General features: G+C 37.0%; 1 protein-coding gene across 1 annotated transcript in view; it reads left to right on the top strand.

Annotated features, from left to right (window-relative positions):
- USH2A (usherin) overlaps positions 1 to 24,939 on the top strand; it is a 587,033-nt gene that overhangs the window by 455,497 nt on the left and 106,597 nt on the right. Inside the window, exons 49-52 of the mRNA XM_058169610.1 lie at positions 2,590 to 2,749; positions 19,334 to 19,557; positions 21,090 to 21,300; positions 22,559 to 22,756. Of these exons, the coding sequence (XP_058025593.1) occupies positions 2,590 to 2,749; positions 19,334 to 19,557; positions 21,090 to 21,300; positions 22,559 to 22,756 (793 nt within the window). The remainder of the gene's footprint in view (positions 1 to 2,589; positions 2,750 to 19,333; positions 19,558 to 21,089; positions 21,301 to 22,558; positions 22,757 to 24,939) is intronic.

Raw genomic sequence — 24,939 nt, 5'->3', positions numbered from 1 at the left:
AAAGATACCCAGTAGTCTAATCAAAAGCAAAATGCCAATGGCCATAGTGTTTTTAGCAGCTTGCCAATTTTTGACCAAATTAGGAAAATTGGTTCCATAGAATACTAGCTTTAAAAAAATATATCTAAATTTAGGATTTTACTTTATTTTACTGGTCTGTGAAGGTTGTAAATGCAAGGATTTGTCATAAAGTTCCTTTATATTACCACCTTAACTGCAAACAGTCACTAAACAATGCAGTTCCTAAATGAGGACTACCTGTAAAACTACCTGTAATGATGATATTTTTATGAAATTAACAAATTTCTTCAGCTTCTATATTTATAAATATAGAACCTGAAGAAAAGTAATCAAAATTCAGTAATAAGTATTTTTAAATACTGTGTATACATCTGGCTTAGACAGAATTAGTAGATAACTAACTAGCAGCTTAAAAATATGGTTCTGCATTTGTGGAAAGTGTTCTCTTTAGAGAAGTTCTCTTATTGCTGCAATCTTTTGTAAATACCTTCTGGAGGGTCCCTAGTCTTCATGACAATCATTTTCTTGTTATATTTTCTTTTAAAATTGTTGTATTTTACACTATAGAATTAGGGGACGCAGTGGCTCAGGGGCTAGGATGTTGAACTTGTCAATCGAAAGGTCAGCAGCTCAGCGGTTCAAATCCCTAGTGCTGCCATGTAACGGGGTGAGCTCCCGTTACTTGTCCCAGCTTCTGCCAACCTAGCAGTTTTGAAAACACATAAAAATGCAAGTAGAAAAAAATAGGGATTACCTTGGTGGGAAGGTAACAGCGTTCGATGCGCCTTTGGCATTGAGTCATGTCGGCCACATGACCACGGAGACGTCTTCGGACAGTGCGGGCTCTTCGGCTTTGAAACGGAGATGAGCACTGCCACCTAGAGTCGGCAATGACTAGAACGTATGTGCAAGGGGAACCTTTACTTTACCTTTATAGAATTGAAATAGCTTTGCCTAAAAATCATGATCAAGAAGTTATATATGCCACATGAGGAAAAAAAAATATTATATAGGAATCAATAAGAATGAATATGCTGGGGAGGGGAAACCTTACTTTTTTGAGGTATAGAGATATTTGCTATACTTTGGCCGAGCCTGCCTCCTCGCTTGAGGAGGGTCTCCCTGCTCATGCAGGACACTCCTGGCCCCGCCAGAGCCAGCCAGGTGATCACAAGAGGAGGAGGAGGAGGGCCGTCTAACGGGAAGTCTCTGCTGCTGTCCGCGCTTGTTCCTCAGCCAGCCCAGATTTCCAAAAGGAATAAAGAAAAGGAGTAATGAAGAGCCCCAAGGACAGCTTGCCAGCTTGGCCCTGTCTCAGCTTTCCTGATCTCCGGGTTAGGCATGCGAAGTTTGATGGGTCCAGCCCCATTTTCCCGCTGCCCTGAGCTTCTTAAAGCCATGGCTGGGCGCTGCAGGCCCATCCCCCCTTTAATCCTCCTGGATCCCAGTCCCACTCCACCAGCCCTCATGTTAGTGAGGCTGGCATCGGTCTCTGCTGGTTGGGCCAGTGTCTCAGGGCAGAGAGCAGATTGCGTGCCTCCCTAAGCAACTGAGGCATGCCCAGCACCAACAAGGGCCGGAAGAAGCTCCAGCAAGAGTGAGGCACTGGAGAATCAGCCCCGCCTGCTTCTCCACCCCCCGCCATCACCCTTACTTTCTTAGGCCAGGCGAGGAGTGACAGGGAGGGGAGGGGCCAGCCAGTGATGGGACAGGGAGCCGCAGCCGAGGGCCCAAAGAGCCACAAGTGGCTCCTAAATGGGTTGCCAACACCCATCCTAGTGAAATAGCGGAATAATCTCAAATTGTCCAAATTTGAATGTTCATGTGAGGTAGACATATATCTGAACAAACTGTCTTTCAGATTGTAACATCTTCCAAATAGCCTTGCATGTCTCTACTTCCACATGATGCACCTGGAGTTACAAGAATACACAGTGGTCCTTCTTGGCATTCCAATTATCCAGTTCTTTCTTTCTTTCTTTCTTTCTTTCTTTCTTTCTTTCTTTCTTTCTTTCTTTCTTCCTTCCTTCCTTCCTTCCTTCCTTCCTTCCTTCCTTCCTTCCTTATTCTATAAAACTTGGGCTTGTATGGTTGCTGTTGTTTGTGACTATAAGAAAATTCAAACTCTCTGCTGAATTCTGGAAAACAGTCTGCCTGAAATAGCCAGCAAGCCCATAAATTTAAACTTATCATCAATGTATTTGTGAGATTATGCTTCTTGGCCATAAGTTTATTCATTGTGCTCTACCCAAGATTTATTGTAAATTTTGATAAATTCAATTTGATTTTATAGCTAGGTAAATTATCTGTACATTTTATTGATGACGTGATCAGTTTCCTTTGTTAGATTTCTGCTAACCAACAAGAATTCAGGGGCCCTTGGTGCTCTCTGAACTTGGCGGTTTTCTTGCAGACGTTTCATTACTGAAAGTACATAACATCATCAATGCTGGATAAGAATTCAGTTTTAATGGATTCGTGGGTTTATATATGTGCTGTTGATATTGTTCTATCAGGAAACACTTTATGCTTTAACGTGTATCTGGTTTTATTTTGTTTTTAATTTAGATATGTTGCAATGGAAATCAGAACAATAATCTAAGTTTCCAATGCTGTGGGTATCTTTCATTTCTTCTGAATGTATCAAGTGCTTGTTGTGGAGGTCAGGGGAATACATTGGAACCAGAGTATCAGCATTGTGGTAACTATTCTACATGGATATTCACAGGTAAGAAGCATTTCACTGATATTAAGTCATATAACGGCAGCCTTTAGAAATATAGGTCTGACTTTAAGCATGAATTAATGGGCTTCTTATTCACTTTCAGAATGAGAAATGGAAAGCTGCTAAGAAAGCATTATGTTCCACTATTACAGTGTTAGATCAATTAACCAAAAATTCCACTACATTTGTTATCTAAATAATTTTACCATCAATTAATATGTGAGAAGACCTGAGGGTATGAGAGTTGGCAGTGCACTGACTGAAATTGGAGTCCATACTGAGTCAAGTACTTTCCTACGTAATCAATAGGTGACTTCATTCTAGATGAAGGTAAACCTGACCTGCTAGTGGAATGAGACTATCCCATGCTAAAAAAAATGAGCTGGTCCAGTTTATCAAGTTCTATAAATGTAAAAATATATAAGGAAGTTACTAATCACACAGGCATGCTTATGTTGTGGTTTTTTTAGAAATTGAATGGAGGCATTTGACTTCTTCCAAAATATTTTTCCCAGTTTAGTGTATAGCTCTTAGCTTACCTAGCCATCTCCCATCCATATCTGCCTAGTTTTTCAGGTCAATCAGGTTGGCTAAGTACTGCCACCTATTTTGATTCTTACAAATATATTACATTGCTTCAGAAAACATATGAATAATCATTGCAGGAATTGGGTATATCTAGTTTAATGAAAAAAAAGACTAGGGGTGATGTGATAGCAGTGTACCAATATCTAACGGGCTGCCACAAAGAAGACAGGTCAACCAGTGGTGGGTTGCCCCTGGTTCAGACAGGTTCGCAAGAACCAGTAGTAAAACTGGTGGCAGGCTCCGCCCACTGACCCAGACATCATCAGGACCCTTCTGTGCATGCGCAGAAGAACGAGCGAGCGAAGCGAGGGAGCATGCGCGGCCCTGTTGCAAATCAGTAGTAAAGGTAAGTAGAACCACCTCTGGGGTCAACCCATTCTCCAAAACACCTGAAGGCAGGACAAGAAGCAATGGATGAAACTAATTAGTTTCATTAAACAATGAAACTAATTAAGGAGAGAAGTAACCTAGAATTCAGGAGAAATTTCCTGACAGTTAGAACAATTAATCAGTGGAACAACTTGCCTGTAGAAGTTGTGAATGCTCCAACACTGGAAGTTTTTAAGATGAGATGGTACAACCATTTGTCTGAAATGGTATAGGGCCTCCTCCTTGATCAGGAGTTTGGACTGGAAGATCTCCAAGGTACCTTCCAACTCTAGTTATTCTGCTATTGTGTTACTTCTGATTAAAAATGCATTGTGACTGTTCAGATGACAAGTCAGAAATCCTTGGGGGCCAATGGGGCCAATTGGTCTTTTATAGAATTAGAATTTTAGAATTTAGAATTAGAATAGAATTTATTGGCCAAGTGTGATTGGACACACAAGGAATTTGTTTTGGTGCATATGCTCTCAGTGTACATAAAAGAAAAAATACCTTCATCAAGGTACAACATTTACAACATAAATGATGGTCATAGGGTACAATTTAACACTTAATGATACAACACTTAGTGATAATCATAGAGTACAAATAAGCAATCAGGAACAATCAATATCAATATAAATCATAAGGATACCAGCAACAAAGTTACAGTTATACAGTTATAAGTGGAAAGAGATTGGTGATGGGAACGATGAGAAGATTAATAGTAGTGCAGATTTAGTAAATAGTTTGACAATGTTGAGTTGCATTCTGAGTGCATTCAAACAAAAATAGCTTCATGGGGGAATGGTTTGCCTCGTCATAAAATGGCTGCCAGGAGGCCCATTGCCAGTTGCAGAACACCTATTTGCCAGAAGCCAAACTGAAGGGAAATCATGGAGACCCTTGGTTCTTGCTCCTCAGGATACTTGTTGCCATAACAGTTTATCTTGGCTGTGTTGAGAGGCAGATGCACATACAGTAGTTCCAAAGAAAACACTGGCTATTGTTTTTATTTCCCTCAAATGCCTCTGAGAGCCTATTTTGCTCCAAAGATATTCATCAAAATCACAATGCCCTTTAAAAGGTTAATTATTTTTTAATTAAAGTCAGGGACGTATGGAGTCAAGGAAGCTATCCACAGTCTGTTGGCCCTTACCGATACCATGTTGCCTAAGATGCTGGGATATTTATCAATGCAAATTTAAGCTTGCTTTGAGCATCTTTCAATTTATTTATTTATTTATTTATTTTTTCATGTTGTTTACAAGCTACATGTTTATATGGAACAAGTCTGGTAGCCCAAGGAAAGCTTTTTCCTGGAATTTAATGTGTGCATCTCTTTGTAGGCAATTGTGAGGTCAGGAGCTAAATTGACTGCATTACCCATGGTTTGGCACACATTGTGTGTGCTCAGAAGGACTTTGAATTTCTGCCAAGCTATGCAGCACATCCTAAATTCAAAGCCTTCAGAAGTCATTCATATATCACAATATTCGAATATCTCCCATGATGTCATCCCAAAAAAATGATATCCCAAGGAACTAGTGGCGAGGCTTTGGTCAGTCTCATTAATCTCGGTGTTCTAAAAGATGATGATTATTTCTCTGACCTCTAGACCTTTCCAGTGATTTCTGTTAACACACTTAGTGCTGCTTACAAAGGCAAGTAAAGTACAACGACACAAAACATATTGCTTTTAACAGCAACAACAACAAACAGAGTTGTCAATACCAGGCAATGGTTATTTTGTGTTTTGGTTACTTTTGTTTCCTGGAAATAAACTCTTGTTTATTTTCTTCTCCTTCATTTTCCATGTACGGCTAACAAAAACAATACTGCGTGTATATATAAAAACACACACAAAAAGAAAGAGACTCTGATTACCCCCAAGGAAAATGTTAATGTGGGTCATTTTTTGATAAGGGTAACAATTAACTAGGAAGGCTCTTGGTTGTATTCAGAGCTTGTCTTGGAATGGATTCCATTTTGAGAGGTTAATGAGAAGGTTACTAATTCTTTAAGTCTTATGTCTAATGGTCCTTTTATAAAACAATACAAAGGAATCTGTATTATTTCCAAGTGGTGTAACTTGAAGGCCTTCAAAATTAGATTGAGTAAAATGCGGGAAAGTGGTTAAGTATCTCAACAGATTATATCTCTTTTACTCCTTCTGATTGTTCTTATCATTTTTATTATTCATTTTATTTTATAAAGATTTATGCATGCCACTCTTTGCATGCATGTTTTCAAAATGTTATTTGGCCAGTTTGAAATGATATAAGACATGTATTTGCATTTTGCAAGTCAGGCAAAGCATAGTAATGTTATCAGTATATGGAGAGCAGAAAATATAGTTATGAATCCTCAAGCAGAGATGGGTTGGGATGAATGTGATAAAATTAATAGTATTAGCATTCAAGCATCATAATTTCTCTCCCTGCTGCATTGTGGAGAATGCAATGTTCTTCCATGAGCTTTGTGTCAGAACATGGAAGATGACTTTTTCCATATGAAATTGCATATACTCATCAAAGAAGACAGCTTTTTTAGAAGTTCTACAATTGAATCTCCAGGCTGATTATTAAGTCTAGGAGAGATTTAAACACAGGTAGTGAAGCAAATATTTTAAGTGGCAATAACTGAAAGACAACCAGGACATATGTAGACTAAGAGATGTATAACCTTGAAAGTGTCTACAACAATAATCTTTTTTAAGAAAAATATTATTGTTTTCCAGAGAGACCTATAAATAGAAGAATAGAGGAGTTAATACAAGAAGGTGACATAATATAGTCTTACGTCTGCAGCACATCTAATTCAATGCAATATATCCAAATACTTTTGATCTAAGTTATGTCATCCAACCTCTGTCTCTTGTCTATCCTATTAAGCTTGTGAAGTTTTTAAACTGCAATTTTTATGTTAACATCATGAACTTCCATATACTTTGATGCTGATTTACATTGTAGGTGGACAGCTTTGTTAGTCTACGATAACCAAAAAGGAGGAAGAGTCTGGGTCTTTTTTCAGTTTAACACATTTTATTGAAAAGAATAAGCTTTTTGTGAGCTACCTAGATTGCCTGCATACCCCCCACATTTTCACCAATACCATCAGGTCCCAACAGGTTCACATACAGGTTTACATGCACCTTCACATAATCTTCCTCAAAACTGATATATGGCATCATCTGCCATCAATGTCTCACTGGATTCTACATAGAACAAACAGGCCAAACAGGCTTAGAAAAGTTGGACATTATCATTCAAAACAAGGATAAAGTAATGCCAGAACATTTCTACCTCTTAGGACACTCCATTACAGATGTCAAAGTAACCACTTTTGAGGAGTTGTGTGTGTGTGTGTATGTGTTTACCAGCACAATTTAGTAAGACATTGCTGAATTTACATTCTTCCAAAAATTCCACTCTTAGAATGTGTCAACAAGCACAATGGATTTATAATACATTACATTTCTCAATTGATAAAATACTTGTAGTCTGTCTTACAAATACTTTATATAACCATCTTGTCTTCTGTCTTTCCCTCCCTTCCCCACTCCATGCTTCATCCCTATTTAAATCCAACATCAGTTCATCTAGCCCATGTTTTTGATGAAGTGAATTGGAACTCACAAAAATCTATGCTTTTAAATAAAAGATACTGGTATGAAAAGTTGTTATACCAGACTCCTGATATTTTATGAATAACTTTGGAAACAACACTATCCTACTTGCTATGTCCAAGAATAAATAATAAACAATTAGATAGTTTTCACTGTGTTTTATCAATAAAAGTCTATGTTATCTTTAAATCAATGAAAGTGTGTTACACTTTGTAATTGTAAACTCTGTTGTAAACTCTTACTGCTAGCACATTGGTTTGGCAAGAAACCAGATTTGTTGTGGTGGGTCACTGCATAATGGCTTCAGCAATATTGTGGTGGCAAATAGAAAACAAAGTCAAAATACAACTTTAAGTCAGCTACAGCTCTCTATAGCATCTTGCAACAACTTACGTTTGATTCTGGGTTTTTTTTAACCTTGCGATACAAATTTGGAAATATATTTCTGCCTTTATTTAAAAGATAAATCAGTTGACCATACTGATATAGTTTGAAATAAAGATAACATTCTGGGTACGACATTCATCTTGGTAAGTGAAATTCTACCCAATAGCCACAACTGTAATTTGTCCCACATGGCTAACTCTTTTTTTAATGTCATTCCATATTTTAACATTATTCTAAAGCAATTTCCTATTGAATTTAGGTATTTAACCCTCTTCTCTATGTTGAAACCAGTTTTCTTCATCAAAATCTCTTGGTCTTGTATAGTCATATTTTTAATCAGCATCTTTGTCTTTGGTTTATTAATTTTAAATTGGCTAATGTAGTGCCAAAATATTTCTCCATTAAGTGTTTTACACCATTCTGGAGCTCTGGTAATATCAAAACTAAATTTCAGGGAAATGCCCTCAATTTATAATCAATTTTTTGGTCATAGAGAGAGAATGAATCTGATTGAGTAAGCAGAAGGAATCACAAAAATCAAGCAGATGGGAAAGAGGAAAGTCGGTATGAAAAAGGACTAAGTTCCAACTCATTTCAAGAAATAGTAGATACAATCACCTTTCTAAGGATCTAACAGCAAAATAAATACATGAAGAAAGGGTGAAAGGGAACATTGTGAAAGTTGGCAAGTGATGAATTTGGTGGAATTCAAAAAGAAAGAAGTGAAAAATGTAAAGAAGAAAAATGCCTGAATAAAGCTGAATATGGAAGGATGCTTTACAGGGATAGAAAGTTATGGAGTTTGCTTCCTTCCTTCCTTCCTTCCTTCCTTCCTTCCTTCCTTCCTTCCTTCCTTCCTTCCTCCCTTCCTTCCTTCTTTTCTTTTCTTCCCTCCCTCCCTCTGTCTCTCTCTCTCTCTCCCCCACTCTCTCCTTTAATTACTTTTGCTTGCTCTTGTTTTGAGCTTTGCATAATACCACTTAGCTTAAAAGGCTAAATTTTGGTTGGTATGTGTATATAAAAATAACCTTTTCAATAAATTAATGATAGCACCATAGAAGAAAAATATTTCTCTTCTCTCCTGACAAACTAAACCTAAACTGGGTCTGGTCTTCTGTCATTGACCTTATGTGAAACATTCAGTGTTTCAGCTCAGAAGAACACAGGAAACATTATCTTATGTTTTTTCTGAACTCTATCCCTTTTTAAGGCAATACAATGAGTGGCTGCCACTGGAAAGCATTGCTTCATAAAACATCTCTTTATGTACTTTATTACTTAAACTCTTTTTATTTGCCTGCAGGAGCCCTTTAACAAAATCACATTGAATTGACTTTCTCACACCAAATCAAATCTCCCTGGTCCCAGTACAGTTGTCTTTGTCAATATGTATTTTATAAATGGAGTGAATTAACAGATGCGCTTGGAAAAGAACTGCTGGGGTAGCGTTTATGTTTTTACTGCTCTCTCTGGGCAAAATGAGTTGTGTGGGAGTGTAATACAGGTACCTTGGGATCAAAGACGTGTTCTTCATTTCATTGCGTGTTTACACAGATTAAATGCATAGGCTCTGTACAAGCGTGGATTTTAAAGTTTTGCTTTTTATTTTTCCCCCAGCTTTTATATAGATTATATATGAAACGTAACAATCTTACATTATTATGCGTATCCTGCCTGAAGTAGCCAACTAAAAACAATAAGGTTGTAATTTATGCATGCTCACTAGGATTAAGCCCCATTGAACTCTGTAGGCCTCACAGCTCATTAGGCCTAGATATGATTGGGCAGCAAATGTTTTAATTCCCCTGATGTCACTGAACTGCAGCATCCCACACCATTTGCCATTTTGGTTGGAGGTTGTCATTAGTGACACCTCAAAGGTCATCACTGTCTTGATTACGTTATTTATTTTAAAAATACGACTATTTAGATATATTCCACTCTAAATTGCCATGCTCTGCAATAACCCTAAATGCACATTAGTGAAGCAAACATCGACTCTTCTTCTTCTTTTCTCTTCCCTTAATTCCCCTCAGGGATGGTTTTTTGTTATTGTTGTTGTTGTAAAATTGTAAAGTCCTCAAGATAACATATCATTGTTGCTTCCATAGTCACAAAAAGCAATTTTCTTCAGTTGCTCTGTATAAAAAAGTAAAGAGCAACGTTGTTTTACCCAAGCATAGCACTTTCTGCTTTTGAAGCAACCTCTGATAGTTTAACCATCCACTGATTCTTCCTATACATGCAAAGTTGCAATTGATTCTCTCTCTAATCAGCATGCGGTGCTCATTTTTTCCAAATGTGAAGACCTTTGCCTCCATAGGTAATTACTAATGAGATGTCCCACTTTCATGTCTTCATGGCTAACATTTATCAGATCAGGCTAGTAGAGGCTGGTAGCTACTACTCAGCATTTGGTTACATTCACCTCTTCTTTTTAATTGATGAGAAGCTACATCTTTCTTTACTCATAGTTTTATTTCAGCTTAATGTTATTATCTTTTTAAGGGGTAGGAGAGTTCACCTTCAGAATAGGTACTTGTAGGAAATAATGCAAATTATATAGGGTGCAAGAATACAATAGTTTTTTCTCTCTCTCTCTACATAAATAATATAAAGAAGGAAGAGAGATGATACTGTTATCTGACGTATTCTTCTAAAGAATTCATTTTTCCATGTATATAGAATATACAGCTTTTTAAAATTTGTACAAATGTACAAGAACTCCTTGAAGTATCTCTGACATTTTTTTCAGTGTGAAAACCAGGGGTGAAATCCAGCAGGTTCTGACAGGTTCTGGAGAACGGGTAGCGGAAATTTTGAGTAGTTCGGAGAAGGGGCAAATACAACCTCGGCTGGTCCCAGAGTAGGGTGGGAATGGGGATTTTGCAGTATCCTTTCCCTAGGGTGGGGTGGGAATGGGAATTTTGCAGCATCCTTCTCCTTCCACGCCCACCAAGCCATGCCTACCAAACCACACTACGCCCACCAAGCCACGCCCACAGAACCGATAGTACGAAAATTTGAATTTCACCACTAGTGACCGCCCCCTCCTGATCCCTGAACATGGAGAATGGAGAGGAGGCAGGAACAGTGAAGGCTGCCCCGATGATTTTTATTTATTTATTTATTTATTATTTATTTATTTATTTATTTGTCTTAACAATATATACAAGCGTTGCATAAAGGGTTATATAATATAAGAACGTATATATGAGGAGAAACGAGGTACTATAAACATATATATACATAGGGGAAGAAACAATAGGACAGGAACGGTAGGCACGTTTGTGCTCTTATGCACGCCCCTTAGAGGCCTCTAAGGAAAGTGGTGAGGTCAACCGTGGACAGTTTTAGAGTAAAGCCTTTGGGGTTATGAGAAGAAACAACAGAGTCACGTAATGCATTCCAAGCATATACAATTCTGTTACAGAAATCGTGTTTTCTGCAATCTAAACTGGAGCGGTTGACATTGAGTTTAAATCTGTTGGTAGCTCTTGTGATATTGTTATTGAAACTGAAAAAGTCATTGACAGGAAGGACATTACAACGGATGATTTTATATGCTAAACCCAGATCCTGTCGAAGGCGATGAAGTTCCAAGTTTTCTAGACCCAGGATATCAAGTCTGGTGGAATAAGGTATTTTATTGATTTCGGAGGAGTGGAGAATTCTTCTCGTAAAATACCTTTGGACACGCTCAACTGTGTTGATGTCAGATATATGGTATGGGTTCCAGACAGGAGAGCAGTAATCAAGAATTGGCCTAACAAATGTTTTGGGAGAAGAGTGCTCCGCCCTTCTTCACAAGGCACACCTGGGGACTGAGACTTAAGGAAATACTGTGGGGAGGGCGTTTGTCAGGAACAAATGCTGAATTCATGGAGTTTTGTGTGCTGTTGCTGACATTTGGAGTTTGCTGGACTTCTTGCCTTATTCTTTGCTTCCTGGATTAATTGCCTTGTTCCTTTGCTTCCTGGACTCATTGACTTATTCCCTTGCCCTGCTGGACTTCTTGCTTTGAAGCTGTTGTGCTACAAAACACAATGCTAAGAGGCTGCTGGAGGGTGTGTGTGTGTGAGAGAGAGAGAGAGAGAGAGCACTTTGCTCTGGGACCTGCCATAAACGTGGGAATATCTGGGGGAAAGTTGGCTCAATAAAGGGGCATTTTTAACTCTCAGCTGACTATGTTGACTTTGTAAATATATACAAATAGAATGAGACTATTGCCCTATACATTGTAAGCCGCTCTGAGTCTTCGGAGAAGGGCGGGGTATAAATGTAAACAAAAAAAAAAAAAATGTTGCCTCCGTGCCTTGCCCTGGGTCATCAGAAGGAGGATAGAGCACTATCTATGTGCTTTGAATTCCTGAATAAAGATGGAATACAAGTGCATGATTGTGCACCAGAGAAGGGGCATTTAAAGCAATAAAAGTATCCAAGCCTTTGTTCCTATACCTTAAAGTTGTTGCTTCTCTATGAGTCACATGATGGACAGGGAGAGGAAGAAGGGATTGTAAGATTGGCAGGAAATTGAATAAGACCATTATGTGACCACAGCAGTAGCCTGAGGCAGCCACACCTTCCACAAATTTCATTCTCTCACTGATCAGGAATCAGTGGTCCTGATCTATTTTAGATCTATTCTGTAAAGTATCTCATTTGAGGTACCTTGGGTCAAAGGTTGTTGCTCATTTATTTATTTTATTTATTTATTTAATTTTGTCATAACAATATACACAAGCATCACACAAAAAGATTATATAATATATGAACATATATATGAGGAGAAACAAGGAAGTATAAGCATATATATATATAGGGAAAGAAACAATAGGACAGGAACGGTAGGCACATTTGTGCTCTTATGCATGCCCCTTAAAGTCCTCTTAGGAATGGGGTGAGGTCAACAGTGGATAGATTTTGGTTAAAGCTTTTGGGGTTATGAGAAGAGACCACAGAGTCAGGTAATGCATTCCAAGCACAGATAATTCTGTTACAGAAATCATATTTTCTGCAATCCAAATTGGAGCGGTTGACATTAAGTTTAAATCTATTGATAGCTCTTGTATTTTTGCAGTAAACTGAAGTAGTCATTAACAGGAAGGACATAAAATGGATGATTCTATGAGCTAAACCCAGGTCCTGTCGGAGGCGACGGAGTTCCAAGTTTTCTAAACCCAGGATTTCAAGTCTGGTGGGATAAGGTATTTTGTTGGTTATGGAGGAGTGGAGAACTCTTCTGGTAAAATACCTCTGGACACACTCAACTGTATTGATGTCAGAAATGTGGTATGGGTTCCAGACAGGCGAGCTGTCAAGAATCAAGAATTGGCCTAGCAAATATTTTATATGCTCTGGTCAGTAGTGTAATGTTTTTGGAAAAGAAGCTACGTAAGATTAGGTTAACAACTCTTAGAGTCTTTTTTGCTATGTAGTTGCAGTGGGCTTTGGCACATAGATCATTAGATATGAAAACTCCAAGGTCTTTGACAGGGTGAGGGTCATCTGTAAGGTAATGTCCATCAAGCATGTACTTAGTGATTGGGTTCTTTTTTCCAATATGTAAGACTGAGCATTTGCTGGTTGAGATTTGAGATTTCATGATACATCGTTTCACCCAGTTAATAGTAATGGCAACAATCGTTTAGCGAAAGATAATAGATAGACAGACAGAGAGATATAGATAGATATAGATAGAGCATATTTGAACAAACAAATAAAAATAACAATGATTAAAGAAGTCAATGGTGGGCTAAAGAAACTTCTGCACTATAGAACAATTGACCTGGTTAATGTTGTGCATGGTTATGTTATGCAAACATAACATAAGAAATATTAAAAATATTAAAAATCTTGAAGCAACTATAGCAACCCAATTAATATAAGGAATATAATTTGTAAAAAAATTAAAACATGAATAATGATAAATTAATAATCAACCAGTCTACTTCTAAAGGAGCCTTTTGGCTTTGAGAAAACTTACATTTACTGTTTGTATATGTATTTTATGTTCTGTTTCACTTAAGCTTCTAAAATGGAGGCATTACTGGTTAATCAACCACTTCTATGATATGAGATAGTGAAATCTTTCCTAGAAGACCAAAAATTGTGTTTGCTTGGGTTCATAGCTTCACCAGAAGCTATTAAAATTAAACTAAACCATATCTCTTTTTCAATATGTGTGTTTTCTTTATCATTTTCTTGATGTTCAGCTGCAATAATCATATAATAATATGATGATCATAACCATATCCAAAGAAATAGTTCAGATGAATTAACATTGATTCTTTGGGTTGGTATATGAAATAACAGGTCGAAGTTCCGTGAAGAAATTGTCATTGGAATAATTCCAATTGGATACACTGAGACTTCTGATTAACATGCTGTAATCTACATATATTTACCTGAAACACAAAGCTTGTTGTAATCTATACATATGGTGTAATCTACACATATTTACACGGTACATATTATCCTGAAACATAAAAACTCAATTAAGAATGGCTTCTGAAGGCTTAACTTGTACTGTTTTCAGACTACATCATTTTGCCGTGCTAATAAATTTTGGTGAATTTGTGGATTGAAATTGGGAAATGTTTCATGGGTTGTTTTTTTCTCCTTTATGCTGTCACTTGTAAAAAATCTGAATTGAATTTGTTTGTTTCTTTCTTTAAAAAGAGAAATCAGTCCACCAATGGAGAGATTGGCCTTCTTACCCCATTCCATACTACCATAGGCATATTTTCAACCATACATTCTCTGTGTCAATAGTCAAGAATCAAAAGCCATGTCTGATAAATTAGGGTAAGGTCAAAGGCTATGCTGTTTGGTTTCAGAAGGATGTCTGTTTCTGAATTTGCAGCAGCTCATTCATGCTGAAGTGATGCACTATGGGAATTACTACCAAACTCTGCTCAGCAACATCTGCTCTCCCTAAGTGAGTTAGTGCACGTCAGACATCTTTATGTCAGAATATTGCAGTGATGGATGCAGTCTTCAGAAAATGCTGCATAAAAATCTGGTGTGCCGTTCTGGCCATTAAGTGAAATTACTATTTAAATTAATGGCGCTGTCACAGTTTATCTGTGCAAAGAATGAACGCTGATTAGGGTATTAAGTAATTAGCAATTTATCACGCTGGAACAAGGTTGATAATAATTAAAGAAGCAATGGTTTACCAAAGAAACTAGAAAGGGAGTCACTTCTTGTTATATGAGTGAAATCTTGGCTAAAAATATTATTCAGTCAAACAAAGATGAGATTCTTAGTGATAGAATGTAGCGTTCACTTTCTGTCCTAGCATAAAAGCAATTCATTAGCAAAAGTTTACTTTGCCAGTCCAAAGACTGTCTAAATTAAAATGCTCTCACTTGTTATTTAAGAAGAAATCATTGTATGATGTAATCACAGGTAATCACATATTTTGGAAGAGGATAGGAAAGGAATAATAATTGTATTGTTTTATTCTTTTTAACATTATAAGCTTCCCAGCCTCATGCAGTCTTCATGTGAACCAGTGCTAGGCACATAAACATAGTAGACCTCTGCTATAAATTCAGGATTGGCTGCTGATATATTTCCTGGTGCAATATCAAGTGCTACTTTTACTTGGCACCAAGCTCCATACACTAACCTATCTCATTGGCCTTCTGGAATTTATATTTATTTTATATAAATGCATTGATATTTAAGTTTTCCCATCTCTATATATAGTTAAATCGTGGCTCCCTTCTTTCCACATTCCACCCTTTTTGTTCATCAAATCACAACTTCTTTTTTTTTCTATTTTCAACAAAAGGTCCATACAAGTTTTCAGCCACTGACAAATGTAGTTCTTGTCTTTTCCCTAATCAAGCAAGTCAATTTTGTCATCTCTGCAAATTCTACAATTTTCACTAACCATTCCTCTATTGTGGATATTTCAAACTTTTTCCATCTTTGTCAGTGGTGGGTTGCTACTGGTTCGCTCTGGATCAGGCTGACTGGTAGCGGTGGTGGCGGGAGGCTCCACCCAGCTTCTGCACATGTGCAGAAGCATTGCGCGCATCAAAATAAATCTGATTTCAATTTAATATTGTTTAAAAAAATTTGTTAGCACTGTATGCATTTAACCCTATAAGCCAGTTTGATCTAGTGGTTAAGGCACAAGATTTAAAACTGGGAGACCATGAGTTCTAGTCCTGCCTCAGCCAACTGGATGGCCTTAGTTCAGTCACTGTCTCTCAGCCCAACTCGCCTCTCTGAGTTGTTTTTGTGGGTATAATAGGGGGAGGAAGATGTGTTGGGTATGTTTGCCCCTTGAGTTATTTATAAAAAAACAAATAAAGGCAGGATACAAATAAATAAATAAAAATCTCCTACAATCCTGTGTTGATAGTAGAAATAAAATGAATTGAAATAAAAGATATTCAGAGAATAAAATTGCCTATTGCTATATAAGTAGAATGGAAAAATTAATGGGGATCACATATCATAAGAAAATGGATTTCTTACAAAGAATTCAATGTCTGATAGTATATAAGATTAAATTGTCTTGTTTTAAAAGTTTGGTTCCACTATGATATCATTTGCATGCATTTGAATTTAACTAATCCCATGAATAAAATCACTTTGTTGATTATGTGGCTAAGTTAATCATTAGGTTTATTATATCAGATAATGTCTCCTCAGCTAAGGTAGATCTTTATAATCTAATTTTTTTTCAAGGGTTGTTGAAAGAAATCCTTTTTGTATGATAAATAAGAGATGCATTCTGAGAGCTTGTTTAGAATATCTCTTTAAAAAGTTGTTTGCACTTTCTATCTTTGACCTGGGCCTACTCCTATGATTCCTTCCTTTATAATAACTGGCATGCTTAGCAGCCTAACATGTCAAAGGAGCATGAAGGGTTTATCATGCTGAGGAATTATTATGGACCACAAAAAACAGCTGCATACCTGCCTGTTTGAATACTGCATCTATAGGCAGAAGGCCTATTTTATGAAGGAATGTGGTTTATGAGAGAATGAAAATGCCTTTCAGAAGCATAAGTAGCAAAATTAAATGTCCTTCTTTCCAAAATAAGAAAGTAATGAAGAATAATTTTAATTTTTTAAAAACCTGGGCAAGTTTTCCTCTCTCATTGTTATTCTTGCTGGCGTGGTTATCCTTAAACTATCAAACCTATCTGATAATAGAGGTTCTATTACACAATTGTTTATTTTGTGATGCCAATTCCTATGGATTTTATTATGCATGATTTTTTAAAAGTTCATGGAGGAGCAGCCATAATTAGGAGTGAAACTTAAGAGCAATTTGGAAAAAGTGCAAAGAAGACCAACTAAGATGATTAAAGACTAAAAAATATGAAGAACAGTTGCAGGATTTGGGTTTGGCTAGTCTAGAGAAAAGAAGGACTAGGTGGGGGGGACATGATAGCTGTATTCCAGTATTTGAGAGGCTGCCACAAAAAGGAGGTGGTCAAATTATTTTCCAAAGTACCAGAGGGCAGAACAAGAAACAATGGATGGAAACTAATAAAGGAGAGAAGCAACCTGGAATTGAGGAGAAACTTCCTAACAGTGAGGACAATTAATCAGTGGAACAGCTTGCTTTAAGTCATTATGGGTGCTTCATCACTGGAGATTTTTAAGAAGAGGCTGGATAGTTACTTATCTGAAATGGTATAGGATCACCTGCTTGAGCAGGGAGCTGGACTAGAAGACCTCCAAGGTCCCTTCCAGCTCTATTCTGATTCTGATTCAATTATAAATTACCACTACAACTACCTCAGGAAGACAGGTGACATAGTTCCAAGGACCCTCTGCTGTTTATAAAAACCCTGATAGCTTTCTGATATAATCCTTGTTTGTGGCACTGGTTCCTCACATTAAAAAAGAGTGCATACAATATTGGTACAGATACTACCTTTTTTTCAAACAGAGGTTTAAGACTTTAGAGGCTGCTTTATTCCAAGTAAAGTTGTTGATTTGGCTAATTCAAGTATGATCTTTTTGGATTGGCAAAACTATGCCAGCCTGAGAAAGAGTAGCTGTGGTTATCTGATGTTTACTTCATTTGTTAATGGAGATACTCAAGACAAAACTTCAAAACTTTTGTATGGATTGAAGAGCCGAACTTTGGTCTGCCCAATTAGATGTCTTGACCTTAGTTATTCTCCTTCCAGATTGCCTTTCTATCTTTAGGGAGTTATAGCTCTCCTAAAATGAGATTGTGTACATACTGAATCACAATATTATCAAGGACTAAGACAGATTGAATGCATTAATCAGATTTATTTTCCAAAATGTCCATATATACCCTTAAATCCACGCCTGTTATTCTATACACACTTGGACACTTTGGAAAACATAATATTTCTTCTGAGAGATATAGAACACTTGTGTAATTTGCAGGCACTGTCTATTGTTCTGATCAATGCTTAATATCATTGAAAATATAGATTGTGAACATGGCCTAAAAATCTATTTTATTCTTGAAACACAGGAGGTGGCTTCCACAAGAAAGAATTTAAGAATAGGGCACAAATACAACTTAAATTATGCTTCATATCTTCATTTATATATTTTTGGATCCCATTCTTAATCTCTGACATTCTGTTACAGAATGAGAACTATAAAAAAGCAGTGCTTTAAAGAATAAGCATAAATCAAAGTATTGTAAAATATTGTGGCTTGAATACAATCGTGTCCATTCAGCAAGGGAAAGACCTTTGAACTGGTGGATCCTTGCCTCCAGTGCATCTTCCAGATCCCTTTTGCAATGTTGAAGGACCACTTGGAGATGAGGAAGAGGGGATACCTTATTTTTTGAAAGGAAATAGCAAAATTTCCTTGCTAAGGGCCGGTTTAGCTCACGCTGGTAAAAGCCTGTTATTAAGAACACAGTAGCCTGCAATTACTGCAGGTTCGAGCCCGGCCCAAGGTTGACTCAACCTTCCATCCTTTATAAGGTAGGTAAAATGAGGACCCAGATTGTTGGGGGGGCAATAAGTTGACTTTGTAAAAATATACAAATAGAATGAGACTATTGCCTTATACACTGTAAGCCGCCCTGAGTCTTCGGAGAAGGGCGGGGTATAAATGTAAACAAAAAAAAAAAAAATTCTGACACTTTTTCTTGAGAAGAAATGAATTGGAGAAGAAACCAAATTAAACTAGAACTCTGAAATACTAATGTATAGCCATTAAGGAAATCTGCCTATTCCTAATAAGTAAATTTATTTTGCATTTTATATGACTTTAGAAAATCTGTCTTTCACTGATTCATTTGTTGACAAAACTGGGGTGGGGTGTTTTGTTTTTTGATAAGCAACCTAATTTTTTTAATTAAAAAAATTAAGTGACTATGGAATGTGGCACATATGAACTGCAAATAGTTACTCTGCAATTTATGCAAAAAAGGGAGATTGCCTTGTGCCGGTTCTTCAAGATTAGTCACTAAACAAAGGCCTCTCTGGCATTTTAAACTCCACATTAAGTACTACTTTAGATGCCTTTCCTCTGTTTCAATAGCTGCATCTTGCTGGTAATTTTATGAGGAATTTTAGAGCATTCTTGGAATTTCCTTTATTTTCTCCTCTTCTTGCCTTCATGTATAATATTTTCTTGTTTCAGGAGTGTTCTGTTGTAGACGTGACTTTGTGAATATGTCAAGTATAGTATGCTGCTCAGCTTTCAGTGGTGAAACTAAAGCCCACATTAAAAAGAATAACTCAGTGCCATTAAAATGCTGTGTGACTGAACTTATTCCAGAGAGCGAAGAATGTTGTAATGGACTTGGATATAATCCCTTGAAATATGTTTGCGCTGACAGGATTTCATCTAGAATGATGATGAAGGTAATTGATAGAAAACCTCTTGGTGGTTCTGATTTGACAATGGGAAGAGAAATACATTGTTCATAACTATTTTTGTAAAATAGGAATATAAAAACTCCTCTGTGCATTATTCATTTTCGCATTACATCCATATTAATACCAAATGAGTTTGCCATGATTGATGTTATTGCAGTGAATTCTAAAGGAATTAATAATGATTAGCTGCTTCTTGTAAAGTGTTGTTCAGCACTTCAGATTAGTATAAAGGCTAAAAGTTAACATTTTAGTCTGGCTGGAAAATGTCTATATGTATATATAGTAATATTCAATTGCTTATTTGGTTGTTTCATATAGTCAGTGATTGGGCATTCTTAAAGTTTGCATTGGCTTTGCATGGGCAATAAACATATATGGTATCCATATATGAAGGGGTGGGAATCAGTGGTGGGATTCAGGTTCTCTCTAGATCGCATGAACTGGTAGCGGCGCCAGCAGAAGGCTCCGCCCATCCACCCAGACATAATGTGCAACTACTGCGCATGCGCAGAAGGCTGTGCACATGCGCATAGGTAGTGCGTGCACTCACATTTACGAACTAGTAGGGAAGGTAAGTGAATCCCACCTCTGGTGGGAATGCTAACATTTATCATTTTAATATTATGGCCATATGAGCACAACTAAGGAGAAACATTAAGCAGTCCAAACTATCAAATGCTAAAACAAAAATATTTATTAAATAAAATGTCTGTAAAGTCAAAGTAAAAGTTTCCCTATCTAGTCGTGTCCAATTCTAGGGGGTGATGCTCATCTCCGTTTCCTAGCCAAAGGAGACAGCATTGTCTGAAGACACTTCCATGGTCATGTGGCCAGCCTAACTATATGCTGAAGTGTACGGAACATTGTTACCTTCCCAACCAAGTGGTACCTATTTATCTACTTGCATTTGCATGCTTTCAAACTTCTTTTGCTAGGTAGTCAGAACCTGGGGCAAATAACAGGAGCTCACCCCATCAAGCAGCACTCCATCTTGAACACAGGCTGTCAGCTTTCCATCTAATAAGCTCAGTATCTTTACCCACTCAGCTATGAAATACATATTAAAAATCAGCAAGTCAGTGAAGTGTAATGAAGTTAGAAGGTTTCAGAAGGTTTCAGTAAGATCCAATAAACATATTGGGGCTAAAAGTGTGATTCATTAAGATCGGTGCCAGGCAGAACTCTCTAAGGAAGGGATTCCAAAAGCGAGTCATAAAAATGACAATCTGTAAGTAGACACGTATTGAATTATAGCATTTGGGAGCATTTCTCTTTGCTTCCTGTCTCAAAAATGGCAAATACTAATTAAAACATAAAGGTAGTAGGATTTAAAAAGAGAGTCTTTAAAAAAAATATGAGTAAACTGAAAAAATACAACTAAAATATAAGGTGAGATATTGGTATTTCGTGAAAGATACCATTATAAAAGCTTGGAAATGTGTATCAGAAAATTGTCTGTGCATGTCTATTTAAGTTGTTTTTAAAGGTCTTCAAAAGTTTGGGAACTATTGTTATAGATAGAAGAAGAATCGAAATGCATCCCACTGTGTCCTAGATCTACTGAAGAAGTGAAACACTGTGGACAGTGTAACTTTGACGAGTATACTTGTTTATGTGCTTGGATAAAGAGTTCCCGTAATTATACAAAAAATAAAGAAAATGAAAGCATATGCCCATCTTTGGAGGAAAAGATTTATACAGGAGGCCCAACTCAGTATTCATTCAAAGGTAAAATAATATGTGATGACTTAATAACTAAAGATTGTAAATTCTGAAATCAATTCAGTGAATTATCATGTGGCCTCTTTGGAAATTGTTTTGAAATGAATAAAATATTTTTACCAGTACACTGACAGATATCAATACAATGCTAATTATAATTGGAATAAATATATATGGTAAATGTAGGAGCCTAATTGAATCAAACTAAGAGTCCATCAAATCAAGGGATTTGTGGTCTCTTCTCAAAGTCTCCAAAGCTTTAACCAAAAATTGTCTACTATTGACCTCACCCCATTCCTAAGAGGTCTATAAGGGGCGTGCATAAGAGCACAAACGTGCCTAGCGTTCCTGGCCTACTGTTTCCTTTCATTATATCCAATTTATATAGTTATTGCATGCTTATACTCACATATATGCTTATATGTTGTATAGTTGCTTCATGCTTATGCTTATGCATGCTGTTATGACAAATAAAATAAATAAATAAAAAATAAATAAGGGATCACCAAAAATCCAACTCTTCTTTCTTCATAATGAGCACAGATTTCTGAAACAGGAGGTCACCTACAACCATCATAATTTATAACTGATTATTAAAATTATATATATATATTTTGAAATAATACTTTGCAATCCACAGGAGTGCCTATATGATACATCTCTTTGAATCATTAAAGCAGCTGCTTCTTTTTCTAAACTCACATGTCTGAAAACATAGGTATTATTTTGGTTTGCATGCTGTCTCCATAATTTGAAATCTATCAGAGATAGTGGTGCAAATTCATTCCTTAATTATGGGTGCTTTGAGATGAATTGCTCACATCTCAAAGTACCCAAATCTCACATTCTCTTGTGAGATAAGATATTTTAGATGCTTGAAGTTAATGTATTTAAATTGCCATGATTATTACTTCAATTACTTCAAAATGCGGCAAAACAACCCTGTTACTTTGGTAGCTTCTTCTCGTTTTCCCATTTCATGCTCTGGACTTTCAACCCAAAGTCATCCATTCAAAGCATAAGTTTTACTTTCTACTATTTTTACAAGAGAGGAAGAAAAAAAATCAATTTTCTTTATTCCATGTATGTGTAATGAAGTTTTGATTTATGTACCATTCTTCTAAAGTGCAAAAGCTTATGGAATGAAAAGATGGATTCACAAATCTGAAAGTGAACCAGATTGAGTCAGATATATCTAAATAGAAGTCCAGTATACTTAGCATATAGATTGACAATAAACTCTTGTTAAATATTTTCCTTGTAGATAAGAATCTAGAACCTCATATTACTTATGAATACAGGCTAGCTGTGTGGAACAAACATGGAAAAGGTTTTAGTGAAATGAACAGTGCAACCACTAAACAAGATGTCCCTGAAGGTGTAAGTCCACTTCATTGGAAAAAAGTGGATAATCGTGAAGATGTAATATTTCTAACATGGAAGGAACCTTGTCAACCAAATGGTACAGTATTTTAGCAAAGTACAATGTCTGATTTAGCATTTACCCAGCACAAAGTTTTAATTATTATTATTATTATTATTATTATTATTATTATTATTATTATTATTATTATTATTATTATTATTAATTATTAATTATTTAATTTTTATACCGCCCTTCTCCCGAAGGACTCAGGGCGGTGAACAGGCAAATAAAATAATACGATACATTTCAATAAAAACACTATTTAAAAAACTTATTCCAATAGCCTAAATTAAAATACAATACAAAATATAAAATAAACCCCAATAAAATCCATATTTAAAAAACCCTATTAAGCCAGTCCTGCTTGAAAGAATAGATATGTTTTAAGCTCGTGGCGAAAGGTCCGGAGGTCTGGAAGTTGTCGAAGTCCTGGGGGAAGCTCATTCCAGAGAGTAGGTGCCCCCACAGAGAAGGCTCTCCCCCTGGGGGTCACCAGCCTGCACTGTTTGGCTGACGGCACCCTGAGGAGGCCCTCTCTATGGGAGCGTACCGGCCGGTGGGAGGCATGTGGTAACAGAAGGCGGTCCTGAAGATATCCCGGTCCTATGCCATGGAGCGCTTTAAAGGTGGTAACCAACACCTTGAAGTGCACTCGGAAAACCACAGGCAGCCAGTGCAGCCTGCGCAGGATCGGTGTTATATGGGAGCCATGAGTGGCTCCCTCTATCACCCGCGCGGCTGCATTCTGAACTAACTGAAGTCTCCGGGTGCACCTCAAGGGGAGCCCCATGTAGAGAGCATTACAGTAGTCCAGGCGAGAAGTGACGAGGGCATGAGTGACCGTGCATAAGGCATCCCGGTCTAGAAAGGGGCGCAACTGGCGGACCAGGCGGACCTGGTAAAAAGCTTTCCTGGGAACAAAAACGTGTGTGTGTGTGTGTGTGTGTGTGTGTGTGTGTGTGCGCGCGCACACACACACACACACACACACACACATATATACACCCTATTTTTCAGAGTATAAGACACACCTTTTTTTCCCAAAAAAAGAGGGTGAAAATCTGGATGCATCTTATATTTCAAACGTAGCCCTGCCCAGCTTCTCAAATGGAGGTTTCAGGGGCTGAAAAAAGCATCAGAAACAAAGCTTCAGAAAAGAAGCCCCCAAACAGAGCTTCAGAAAAGAAGCCCCCTAACAGAGCTTCAGAGGCATATTTTCTGAAGCTGTTTCAGAGGCTTTCAGAGGCAGAAAAAAAGTTTTTTTCTGAAACAGAGTTTCAGAAGTTTCAGAGGCAGAAAAAAAAGCAAAAAAAAAAGCAAGGCACAGAGCTCACAACCAAGGAACCTGTTGCTAAAATTCACTTCTGGAAACAGCTGATTGGGGATATTCCGGGAGGCCGATCCACCCGCCAATCAGCTTTGTTCTTATTTTCCTTCCCAAAAATTAAGGTGCTTCTTATACTCCAAAAAATACGGTATATTTTATATTTACACACAGAGAGACAGACAGACAGACACATACATTCATACATGCTTCAAATTCAAAAATGCTCAGTTGCACAGGAGTGGGAACATAGCATCTGTCCATAAACCTTTAAAGCAGCTGTTCCTTTCTTGGGGTAGCCATATATTTCCCAGAAAAGACACCGTTCCTTTCAAATTCTACTATCAAATGCTATATTCTCCCTCCTCCACGTGCTCCAAAGCACCTTTCTAAATTATTTCAAATATGTGAGTGTATGTGGTTTTGTTTATTCATTCATACTAGTGAAGAATAACAAGTTTAATTACTGGAATTAGTTCCAGCTCTTCATCTTCACCACCACCAACAAAAAAGTGCAATATACAGTATTCGATAAAATGTAGTTCTACTTCTTTTTTTTCCTGCCTTATCATATTGGCATCTTGTTTATGACATTCCCCAACCCAAAACTTTTACAGTATCTCATTGGAATGTAAAGTTACATTATGGTGAACATTGTATGAACAAATCCTGGGCTGTTGTACTTTTTCTCTTTCTCTTCTCTGGTATAGATGCCAGGAAGAATTTAAAGTTGGCACTCCTGTTTGATTGAAGTGGAGTTGAAGGCCATCTTCCTATATTACACTGTGTGAAAAATATCATAGCTCACAAAAAAATTATGAAGTTTATAAGACATTGTTGAAACTTGTATTTTTTTTCAATAAAAATCACTGATTCTGATCACTATCGCTCTATA

This window comes from Ahaetulla prasina, chromosome 1, assembly GCF_028640845.1.
Source record: "Ahaetulla prasina isolate Xishuangbanna chromosome 1, ASM2864084v1, whole genome shotgun sequence".
Taxonomy (NCBI): Eukaryota; Metazoa; Chordata; class Lepidosauria; order Squamata; family Colubridae; genus Ahaetulla; species Ahaetulla prasina.
The sequence above is the reverse complement of the archived record's forward strand: the minus strand, read 5'-3'. Positions and strand labels throughout refer to the sequence as shown.